This window comes from Hyaena hyaena, unplaced genomic scaffold (genome assembly GCF_003009895.1).
Source record: "Hyaena hyaena isolate Hyena2069 unplaced genomic scaffold, ASM300989v1 scaffold_892, whole genome shotgun sequence".
Taxonomy (NCBI): Eukaryota; Metazoa; Chordata; class Mammalia; order Carnivora; family Hyaenidae; genus Hyaena; species Hyaena hyaena.
The window spans coordinates 319,762-331,847 of record NW_024081509.1 but is presented as its reverse complement, the minus strand read 5'-3'; the positions used below and the strand labels follow the sequence as shown (position 1 = coordinate 331,847).

General features: G+C 35.2%; 1 protein-coding gene across 1 annotated transcript in view; it reads left to right on the top strand.

The window, feature by feature from the left end:
• HERC2 (HECT and RLD domain containing E3 ubiquitin protein ligase 2) overlaps nucleotides 1-12,086 on the top strand; it is a 288,041-nt gene that overhangs the window by 186,994 nt on the left and 88,961 nt on the right. Inside the window, exons 52-56 of the mRNA XM_039220244.1 lie at nucleotides 1,413-1,521; nucleotides 1,641-1,780; nucleotides 8,413-8,603; nucleotides 9,517-9,622; nucleotides 9,712-9,803. Of these exons, the coding sequence (XP_039076175.1) occupies nucleotides 1,413-1,521; nucleotides 1,641-1,780; nucleotides 8,413-8,603; nucleotides 9,517-9,622; nucleotides 9,712-9,803 (638 nt within the window). The remainder of the gene's footprint in view (nucleotides 1-1,412; nucleotides 1,522-1,640; nucleotides 1,781-8,412; nucleotides 8,604-9,516; nucleotides 9,623-9,711; nucleotides 9,804-12,086) is intronic.

The window sequence follows — 12,086 nt, the reverse complement described above, 5'->3', positions numbered from 1 at the left end:
TGAGCAGGGGAGGGTCAGAGAGAGAGGGAGACACACAATCAAAAGCAGGCTCCAGGCTCTGAGCTGGCAGTTAGCACAGAGCCCGACGCGGGGCTCAAACCCATGAACCTTGAGATCATGACCTAAGCGAAAGTCAGACGCTTAACCGACTAAGCCACCCAGGCGCCCCTGTACTTCTTTTTTAAATTTATTATTTTTTAAAATTTATTATTATGTTTAAAAATTGTACTGAAATCAAGTTTAAAATTTTTTTTTAACATTTATTTATTTTTGAGAGACAGAAATAGGCAGAGCATGAGCAGGGGAGGGGCAGAGAGAGAGGGAGATAGAGAATCTGAAGCAGGCTCCAGGCTCTGAGCTGTTTGTCAGCACAGAGCCCAGCGTGGGGCTGGAACTCACAAACCATGAGATCATGATCTGAGCTGAAGTCGATGCTCAACCGACTGAGCCACCCAGGCATCCCTGAAATCCAAGTTCTAACATATAGTGTAATAATGATTTCAGGAGTAGAATTTAGTGATTCATCACTTACATATAACCCCTAGTGCTCATCGTACAAATGCCCTCCTTAATACCCATCACCCATTTAGTCCATCCTCTCTAGCAACCCTCAGTTTGTTCTCTGTATTTAAGAATCTCTTATGATTTGCCTCCCTTTCTGTTTTTATCTTATTTTTGCTTCCCTCTCCTTTTGTTCATCTGTTTTGTTTCTTGAATTCCACATGTGAATGAAATCACATGACTATTTGAATGTTTATTTTTGAGAGAGAAACAATGAGAGTGGGGAAGGGGCAGAGGGCAAGACAGAGAGACACACAGAATCAGAAGCAGGCTCCAGGCTCTGCACACAGCCTGATGTGGGGCTCGAACTCACGAACTATGAGATCATGACCTGAGCTAAAGTCATATGCTTAACCGACTAAGCCATCCAAGCGCCCCTCATATGATAAATTTTAAAAATAAGAACTTTGTTCAGAAGTTAATGTTTAGTAGCAGAGTCCTTTCACCAAAGGTTAATTATTGTGAGTTTTATTTCCTAAGATATTAAATGGAGTTTTTGACTTGATGTAATTAAAAACAAAGATACCATATTGTAGAAAATTTCAAACATAAACAAAGTAGGAATATAATGTAATGAGCCTCCATATGCCCATCACCTGGCTCCAACAGTTGTCAGCCCCTGGACAAAGTTGTTTCATCCATGATCCTGCCCTTGATTACTTTAAAGCTAATCCCTTATTGACATCATGTGTTAGTTCATTCATAAGTATCTCTCTAAAAGAGAAGTACTCTTGGTAAAACATAAATAACTACAATATAATTATCACATGACTAGTTAAGTATAGGTTTCATTTTAATTTTAGGTTTTTATTGGTGACTAAGATGTTTCAGCAATTTCTATTGTGTCCTAGCTTTCAGTGCAAATGGAAAAGATGTCATTGTCGACTTCCCTCAGCAGTCTCACTGGACTGGGCTTTTGTCAGAAATGGAGTTGGTGCCTAGTGTTCATCCTGGGGTTACGTGAGTTAATTTTTATATTGCTAGATTTGTTTTGGGGGAATGTTTTTCTTTGTAATTAAATTTAATAAATAACATTATCTTTCTCTTATCAACTCAATGTTTTGTTTTTTTTTAAATAGATGTGATGGCTGTCAGATGTTTCCTATCAATGGATCTAGATTCAAATGCAGAAACTGTGATGACTTTGATTTTTGTGAAACATGTTTTAAGACCAGAAAACACAACACCAGGCATACATTTGGCAGAATAAATGAACCAGGTATGATAGAATGGTTGGATTTTTTTAAATAAAATATTATTAATAAAATCATTGTGCACACATATGTATTTAGTTTACTCTTTAAAGGTCATGTTTCTATGGTGAGCACTGCATAGTGTACACAGTAAAACAGGAAAGGTGGTCTTACACACTTAGTAACTTGTTATCTTTTTTTTCAAGCAGTGAGGCACTGCAAGAATTGAATAACAGGGTTTCTTTGCTTGTATTTCATAAAGAACCCTGAAAAGATCTCAAGAAACTAAGAAGTGTTTTATTCAATGGGGTGTGGAATTGGATAGATGGAGAGTGAGGCTTTTTATTTGTATGTCTAATTTTTTTTATTGTGGCAACATAAAATTTGCCATTTTAATCCCTTTGAAGTGTAACAGTTCGGAGAATGTTGTACAACCATCACCACTATTTATTTCCAAAACTTTTTCACTGCTCCAAACAGAAACTGTACCATTAAGCAATAAACCCCCATTCTACTTCCCCCTAACCCCTGGCCACCTTTGATCTGCTTTCTGTCTCCATGAATTTTATGACACAGCAGGTACCTCATATAAGTGGTACCAAAATTTGTCTTTTTGTGACTGGCTTATTTTACTTATGTTTCCAGGGTTTATCCATATTGTAGCATGTGTCAAAACTTCACTTCTTTTTATAGCTGAATGACATTTCATTGTATGTATATACTACATGTTGTTTATCCATTCATCAGTTAATGAACATTTGGGTTGTTTCTACCTTTTAGCTATTGTGAGTATCAGTGTACAAATCTGTTTTGAATCCTTGTTTTTAAAACTGGTAGTGGGGAAAAAAAATAAAAAATAAAATTGGTAGTGGAATTGCAGGATCATATGGTTGTTCTTTAACTTTTTGAGAAAATACCAAAATTGGCTGCACCATTTTATATTCCCACCAGCAATATATAAGAGTTCTAATTTCTCCATGTCCTTACCAACATTTGTTATTTTTCATTATTACTTTTTTAATTACAGCCATCTGATTTTTATTTATTTGAGTTTCCTTAATGACAAATGACATTGAGCCTATTTTCTTGTCATTTTGGCCATTTGTGTATCTTTTTTGGGAATATGTCTATTTAAGTCCTTTTTAATGCACAATCTTTAACCTTTGTTTTTGAGAGAGAGAGACAGAGTGAGAGTGGGAGATGAAAATAGAGGGAGACACAGAATCTGAAGCAGGCTCCAGGCTCTGAACTGTCAGAACTTGATATAGGGCTTGAACTCACGAACTGCGAGAGCATGACCTGAGCCGAAGTTGGGCGCTTAACTGACTGAGCCACCCAGGCACCTCTTTGTAAATTTTTTTTAATGTTTATTTTTTTGTCTTTTGCCCATCTTTAAACTTTTGATGTTGAGTTATAGAAATCCTTTAAATACTCTGCACATCAAACTCTGAGATAGGTGATTTGCAAATATTTCATCTCCTTTTTTGGGTTGTCTTTTTACTTTGTTGATAGGCTGTGTGATGCAAAAGTTTTTAATCTTGGTGAAGTCCATTTTATCTATTATTTCTTTGGTTGCCTGTGCATTTAGTATCATATTTATTTTTGGTGTCAATTTAAGAGACCATTGCTAAATCCAAAGCTATGGGTTAAAATTAATACCTGTTTTCCTTTCTAAGAGTTTTAGCTCTTAGGTTTCGATTGGGGCGCATGGGTGGCTCAGTCGGTTAAGCATCCGACTTCGGCTCAGGTCATGATCTCACGGATCGTGGGTTTGAGCCCCGCATCCGGCTCTGTGCTGACAGCTAGCTCAGAGCCTGGAGCCTGTTTCAGATTCTGTGTCTCCCTCTCTCTCTGACCTTCCCCTCCTCATGCTGTCTCTCTCTCAGAAATAAATAAAACATTGAAAAAATTAAAAAAAAACTTAGGTTTTGATCCATTTTGAGTTAATTTTTGTACATGGTATAGTTTAAGAATTCAGTTTCATTCACGGCACATGTGTGCAGTCCAGTTTCGCAACACTGTTTATTGAAAAGACTGTCCTTTCAACATTGAATCGTCTTGGTACCTGTTTTGAAAATCAGTTGACTGTAGATGTTAGAGTTTATTTTTGGGCTCCCAATTCTGTTCTACTGTGTATTTGCTTGTCCTTATGCCAGTAGCAAACCATACATTGTAATGATGGTAACTTCGTAGTAAGTTTTTGAAATTGGGAAGTGTGAATCCTCCAAATATGTTCTTTTTCAAGATTGTTTTGACTATTTGGTATCTTTTGAAATTCAGTGTGAATTAGGGAATGGATATTTTGTTTATATAAGCATTGTTTTTTATAGGAATTGCATTGAATTTCCTTATTACTTTGGCAGAATTATCATTTTAATAATATTAAGTCTTCCAATCCATGAACAAGGGATAACTTTTCCATTAATTTATTAGACCTTTTTTTAGCAGTTTTTCTTTCAGTCGTATTTTGTGATTTTTCAGTGTGTAAGTCTTGTGCCTTCTTGACTAAATTTATTCCTAAGTATTTTTATGTCCTATTAAATGGAATTCTTAATTTTCCTTTTGGAATATTTTTTGTTTTGTTATTATATAGAAATACACAATACACTTTCAACACATTTTGTGTGTTGAATTACTATCCAGCAACTTTGCTGAATTTATTTATTGCCTTCTATAGTTTTTTTTTTTGTTTGGTGTGGTTTCTTTTGTTTTTTCTACATATAAGATCATAGTATTTATGAGCCAAGATCGTTTTACTTCTTCCTTTCCAATTTGAATACCTTCTATTTCTTTTTCCTGCTTTGGCTAGTTCTTCCAGTACTAAGTGAATGGAAGTGGCAAAGTTGGGCATCCTTGTCCTACTCCTGACCTTAGAGGGAAAGCTTTCAGTATGTTAACTTTGAGCGTAATGTTAGCTTTGGGTTTTTCACAAATAGCCTTATCATGTTGAGGAAATTCCTGTCTAATTCTAATTTGTATTATTCTCTTATTTTTATGTAGAATGTTTGTAAAATGTAGAGTTATCTCCTTTTCAAGGCTTACTTAGAGTACTTTCTTTTTTTCTTGATCAGCCTGTCATGGGTTTATCAATTTAATTATTCTCTCTCTCTCTCTCTTTTTAGTTTTTTTCAGAGAGACAAATTTTGGTTTGATTTGTGGTTTCTTATATCTTTATTCTTTCTTTTTCCTATGGAATTTGGATTTAGGTTGATTCCCCCCCCCCCCATCTTGAGGTTAATGCTTATCTCATTTTCTGACTCTGTCTTTTCTAATATATGAACTTAAAATTTTAAAATTATCTTAAGCTGTACTTAAAATTCCATTAGGATTATATTTTTGTATTCATTGGTTTTTAAATTTCAAAGATATCAACATTTTTACAGGTTTTTGCATTGCATTCAGAGTATGTATCCCGATCTTTTGACATTTTTTGAAATTTGCATGTAATCATATGACTTAGTATATTATTGGACTTTATAAATTTAATGTGTGCCTAAAAGAATGTCTCCTACAGTTCTGTGGTAAAGTTAGTGTTTGCTTAGTGTATCTTTTTTTTTAACCTTTTACCCTCAGTCCTTCTGTATTCTTATGTTATAAGTTGTAAGTAGTTTTTTAAAATTCCAGTGTGATTATTTGGATCTTTTAGGTATTTGCATTAAGGCAGTTACTGACGTATTTTTATTTTAAGTGATCAAATTCTCAGTGTTTTTTTTTTTCCCTCCTGTTCTCTGTTCCCCTTTCTGCATTCCATCTGCCTTTGGACTGATATGTTTTTTATTATTTAACACTCAAGCTCTCCCTTCCCCCACCCTTAGTAGCTTAGAAGTTACATATATTTTAGTGTATATATGATTGAGTAGTCTATGTGTTATACACATTTTTAGTATAAGTCCTTAAGATATGAAAACAATAATCTTTGATTTATCAAAATCTAATATTATTTAGTATTTTTACTCTCTCCTAAGCAATGAAAAGACTTTAGGTCCCTTTAACTTTATTTACTCTTATTTTGATTTAAATTATCACATTTTTGTTGTGTTTTACAGTTTTATATATACACATTTCCAAGCATACAAGGCATATTATTGGTATTGTATTTAGCCAGTATTTATATAGATTTTTTCACATAGTTAACATTTAATTTTTTTTTAAGTTTGTTTGAGAACAGGAGAGAGAGCACACATGTGTGCATGTACATGGGAGGGGCAAAAGGAGAGAGAATCCCAAGCAATCTCCGTGCTGCCAGCACAGAGCTCAACATGGGGCTCGATCCAACGAACTGTGAGATCATAATCTGAGCAGAGATCAATATCCAGACACCCAACTGACTGAAGCACCTAGGCGCCCCTCTATTCTTCTCTATATCTTGCATTTTTTATCTATTATCATTCTTCTCCTACCTGAAGAGTAGCCCTTAATATTTTCCTTAATGGATCTCTGTGCTAATGGATTACTTTTTTGTGTTTCTGAAAAATATCTTTTTTCTCCTTCATTTTAGAAAAATAATTTTTTAGGAATTTTAAAAATACTATTCCTTTGTGATTTGGTTTATATTATTTCTTTTAAAGCTAGATGGAAGTGTAGTTGTTCTATTCAAGCTGATCATCTTTGTCTTTCCTCTTAGTTTGCTTTTTTGTTTTTATCTTGCACAAATTTTATATGTGCATAGAAATGTATTTCTTTTTATTTATATTCTTTGGGGTTAGGACTCTATTTTTATTTTCTTTTTTTGCCCCCTACCTTTATTTAGCTATAATTGACATATAACTGTGTGTTAAGTTTAAAATGTAATGTGTGATGATTTGGAACATGTATATATTGCAAAACGATTACCACAGTGGGGTTAATTGATTAGTTGATAAATCCATCACTTCACATAATTCCCTTTGTATGTGTGAGGTGGGGAAAAGAACATTTAAGATCTTCTCAGCAGTTTTCAAAGCAGGGCTTTTTAAATCTCTAGCTTGATATGTTTTGTCAGTTCTAAAGGTTTTTTAGTCAGTATTTCTTCAAATATTGCCTGTGGCCTATTTTTTCTTCTGTTTGGGGATTCCTATTTCACCAGTGTCAGAGTTTCTTTATATTCTCTGTCTTTCACCTGCTCTTTTATGTTTTCTAGGCTTTTGCTCCTCAAGTCTTCTTTTTAGATACTGTTTAGTAATTTTGTTTTCATCTGAGTCTAGTGTGCTAATAAACCTGCTCATTGAGTTCTTAATTTTAATTGCTACATTTAACACTTTTTTTAAAATGTTTATTTGAGAGAGAGAGTGCACGCTAGTGGCGGAGGGCCAGAAAGAGGGAGACAGAAGATTCCAAGCAGGCTCCATGCTGTCAGTGCAGAGCCCAGTGTGGGGCCCGAACTCACAAACTCCATGAGATCATGACCTAAGCCAGAATCAAGAGTTGGCTGTTTACTGACTAAGCCACCTGGGTGCCCCTAACAATTTTAATTTTTGTTTTTTAATATAGTTTTCAGTGCTCTGCTGAAATATTCAGTTTCTTATCTTTGCAAACATAAATAAGTATGGTTGTTTTTAAAACCTGTGTCTTATAACTCCAATATCTGGAGACTCTGTGGGTCTCTTTCTAATGTTTGTTATTTCTTGTAGGGGTTTTTTTGTGGGTTTTTTTTTTTTTGTTTTTGTTTTTTTTTTTTAGCATGTCTTAGTCTAGTCTCATATGCAGTTATGGATTGGACGATTATATTTAAAAAATTATTTCTTGAATCAGTTTGAGTCCCAAGATATTATCATTCTCCAGAGACTAAGGGGAAAGAGGGTTGGTCTTCCAGGTAATTGGGGTAAGTAACTCTGAGCTCACCTCAGGCCATTTTCAGTGGCAGAGATGATTTCATGCTAAGCTATAATAAAACAAACAGCATTGTACAGAGTTCCTCTTGGGACTTTTCCTGTTGGGATTCCAACCCAAAGTGTGGGTTTTTCTGTGGATCTTCTCTCCTGGTGGGCCCTGGACTTCAGTTTTTGGTCCCCAACCCCCTTCCCAGCCCAAGGCTGTCAAAAGTAGTGTGTTTTCTTATAGTATTTCTTTACTGAGAGCTACAGTCAGGAAAAGTAGTTTTTGATCCATGGTGTTGCTCATCTGGACATCTCTTTTCATCTCAGTTTTCCTTAGATTCTGGTCCCATAATTCTTTACCATTTTGTTATTTCTGATACTTTTAAGATTTTTTTATCTTTAAATGTTTTGTCTGCCTTTTCTAGTTGTCCCCAATGCAGGACTAGATAAATTTCCAGATTTGCCATTTATGGAAGTAGAGACTCTTTACAGATTTGTTTTTGCTTTGCATTTGTAACAGCACTTTAAATAAGCATGTTTTTTATTAGAACTGTTACTGAACTTCCTCCCTCCCCCAGCTTCTGTGTGTTCTTTCATCTTTTCCAGATGGAAAACCACATCACTGTGTGGTTACTTTAGAGTCAGGTAGAATAAATCATAGCATTGTATAAAATTCATTTAATAAATCGGTATAAAATACACTGACTAAGCTTTGGAAGCTGTTTTAGGTATTCAGTCCTTTTAAGTTGAGAACTTACTATTTTCTTGAAGTAAGAAGCTTATCACTGTGTAGTATTCTTTATTTCTTCGTTGTGAAGGTTCTTCCATACACATCTTAACACTGTTTAACCACTATTAAATAGGACAGTCTGCAATATTTTGTGGCCGTTCTGGAAAACAGCTGAAGCGTTGCCATAGCAGTCAGCCAGGAATGCTGCTGGACAGCTGGTCCCGGATGGTAAAGAGCCTAAACGTGTCATCCTCTGTGAACCAGGCTTCTCGTCTTATTGATGGCAGTGAGCCCTGCTGGCAGTCATCTGGCTCACAAGGAAAGGTAGTGTGCCATGGAGGCACTTCCAAAAATCCTTTTATTTAGATGGCTTCACCATTTTAAACTTCAAAATGAACTTAGAAAAACCTGCTAAGTTATACTGTTATGATACCTGTCAGTTACTGATTTTATATTTTAGTTCATATTATTTTTAAAGCTACTGAGTAATATACCATCAGATAATTATTGTCACAGTTTTTTTTTCTTTTACCATTTTTTATTTGATTTTGCGAGACAGAGACCAACGTGAGCAGGGAGGACCAGAGAGAGGGAGACACAGAATTTGAAACAGGCTCCAGGCTTGGAGCTGTCGGCACAGACCCCATTATGGGGCCCAAATCCACAAACTATAAGATCATGATTTTAGCCGAAGTTGGGTGCTCAGCCAACTGAGCCACCCAGGCACCCCTGTTGTCAGAGATTTTAAGCCATACATGTGACATACATGTGACATATCTAACTGACCAATTGATAGACGGAGTAATTGCTGTTGTTTTTGTTAACTCTCCCACAGAAAATGTATGAGTTCAGATTCTGCTTCTGTTGAGCACTTTTTCTAATATATATCTGAACAAATGTATGTTGCTCTTTGGAATGTTATCTTAATGCTGCTCAAGGGTGGGTGCACATCTTCTGAACTCGCGGTCAGTCTTGTAGAAGAGAAGCTTTTTTTCCCCAATCTTGACTCTAGTATTTTCTATAGTCCCCTCCTTGATGGATCTAAACACGTGGTTTCTGGAGTTCAGAGTGAGACTTTCTTCTAACGAACAATTAAGTAGTAGAGGAGAATACTTCTCTCTCTCAGGCCATATCATATATTTAAAATATCTCATGTAGATTTAGTCTTCAGTGATACTATTTTAATAGCTAAAATATGGCTGAATTTTACTAATTGAGAGTACATTTTGTTTTAAAGCATTGGATTCGTTTGGAGATTTTCCCAGATGTTCTTGTTCATAGATTAAAAATGATAGTTGATCCTGCTGACAGTAGCTACATGCCTTCCCTGGTTGTGGTGTCAGGTAATTGAATTAGTTTACTCAAAGTATATCTTCTCTCAAATGATAAAAACTCCTTTGTCTGATTCCTTTATCCTCTTTTTTCCCCCCAGGTGGAAATTCCCTAAATAACCTGATTGAACTAAAAACAATCAACATTAATCCCACTGACACCACAGTGTCCCTTCTGAATGACTGCACAGAGGTATGATAGTATTCTTTTTTAATGATTTGCAAAGGCCTGTGGAGGTGACTTTTTCGATTATCTCTATACTAACATTGAGCCTGCTTTCCCCCCTTAAATAGGTAATTGTATTTTAAGATTTGACAGGCACATAATTTGAATTTGCTGCTTATCAGATCAGCTTGAAAAGGAAACAAAATAAATTTCATTCTCCCTATGTGAAGTAAGAAGTGAGGGTAAAGCTCCTAGCAAAAGTTGTTAAAAGCATGTCATACTGGTTTTTGTATCCAACACAGGATTGTTTTAACTAAGTATCTATTAAGATGTGTTGGTCTTTTATAACTACATATGTGCCACCTAAATTGCTTTTTTGTTTTCATACCTGTTGGCATCAAGTATGGAACATGTCCTGAAGTGCTGAGCTATTTATTTGATTGGTTATAAAGTAATTTTTTAAATGAATACAAGCTTATTATAAATCTTGAAAATGCTGTCAAGGGTCTTTTACATAGTACCTCTATTACAGAGCAGTGAGACTGTCTCATATCTTCCAGTAAATCTTTCCACACAGGTGTCAATAGTATTTTAATAAATTAAATATATTTAATAAGAAAGTTTTTAATACCACCTATATATTATTGTTTCATGAGGACTTAATTGGTACAATGATAGTAGATAAAGATATCAAATAATTGACTTTTATTCATCTAAAATTTATTATAAGTGAGTTTATTTTTAAAAATGTTTTTTAATGTTTATTTATTTTTGAGAGCAAGAGAGAGACAGAGAGCGAACAGGGGAGGGGCAGAGAGGGAGACACAGAATCTGAAGCAGGCTCTAGGCTCCAATCTGCAGCACAGAGCCCAACATGGGGCTTGAACTCACAAACCGTGAGATCATGACCTGAGCCGAAGTTGGATACTTAACCCACTGAGCCATCCAGGTGCCCCATAAGTGAGTTTATTTTTTAAATTCTTAAATTCAGTTCACCATTTATTATTACTATTATTTCCACTGGTCTACCCACATAAGGGCAGACATGTTAAAGGTGGTCCTAGTGTGTTATTTAAAAGAAGCTGATACATAGCCATCAAGTTAATTTGTTCATGGGTGAAAGGTTGGTAACTAGTATCCAGTCTATGGGAATGTATCAGCTCCATTTCCTAGGTCTAAAAGTTGATGATCTGGCCTTTATTTTCAAACTTCAATAAATAGAATTATGGGAAACTGTTCATTCTTGAATGTCATTGAAGTATTTTGTGATATACCAATTAATTCGTTGATAATTAGTATGAGTCATGGTAATAATGAATAAACTAATAAATTATTTAAAGGAAAGATAATACTGAGTTTTTCTGAAAAAAGGTAATATTGAGTTTTAGTGCATTTTATTGTTAACTCATTGCTAGGTAACTGAAAGCAGCTTGTCTAATGTCTTAATTATACTACTGTATATTGTTGTACTTTAAATCAATTAGAATTGATTAAATCAATAACAGATTATTATTCATAAAAGGTGTATTAATTGTAATACAATAAACTTTGTATTTGTAACAACTTATTTCATAATATTAAGTATAGAGTACAGTACATGATATATGTAAGAAATATGAAGCATTGTAATTGGAAAACTCATGACCCACTCTCTATCCCTCCAGGCAGCTTAAGAACTAGAATATTATCATTCCTGAGAAGCCATTGGACATTCTAGCATTGCTTTTCCTATAACAATGGCTTCTTGTGGTAAATTTCTAACATAACCAAAAATACAAAGTATAATGAATCCCCCACAAACCTTTTTTTTTTTTTACAAATAGTTTATTGTCAAATTGGTTTCCATATAACACCCAGTGCTCATCCCCACAAGTGCCCTCCTCCATGCCCATTTCCCCCCTCCCCCTCACATCCATCAGTCCTCAGTTTGTTTCTCAGCATTCAAGAGTCTCTCATGGTTTGCGTCTTTCCCTTTCCCCCTCCATTTCCCCCCTTCTTCTCCCCAACGGTCCACTGTTAAGTTCCTCCTAATCCTCCTATACATGCAAACATGTGATATTTGTTCTTCTCTGCCTGACTTATTTCGCTCAGCTAACACCGTCAAGGTCCATCCATGTTGCTACACATGGCCAGATTTCATTGTTTCTCATTGCCATGTAGTATTCCATGGTATAGATAAACCACATCTTCTTGATCCATTCGTCCGTTGATGGACACTTAGGCTCTTTCCATGTTTTAGCTATTGTTGAGAGTGCTGCTATGAACATTGGGGTACATGTGCTCCTATGCATCAGCATTTCTGTATCCCTT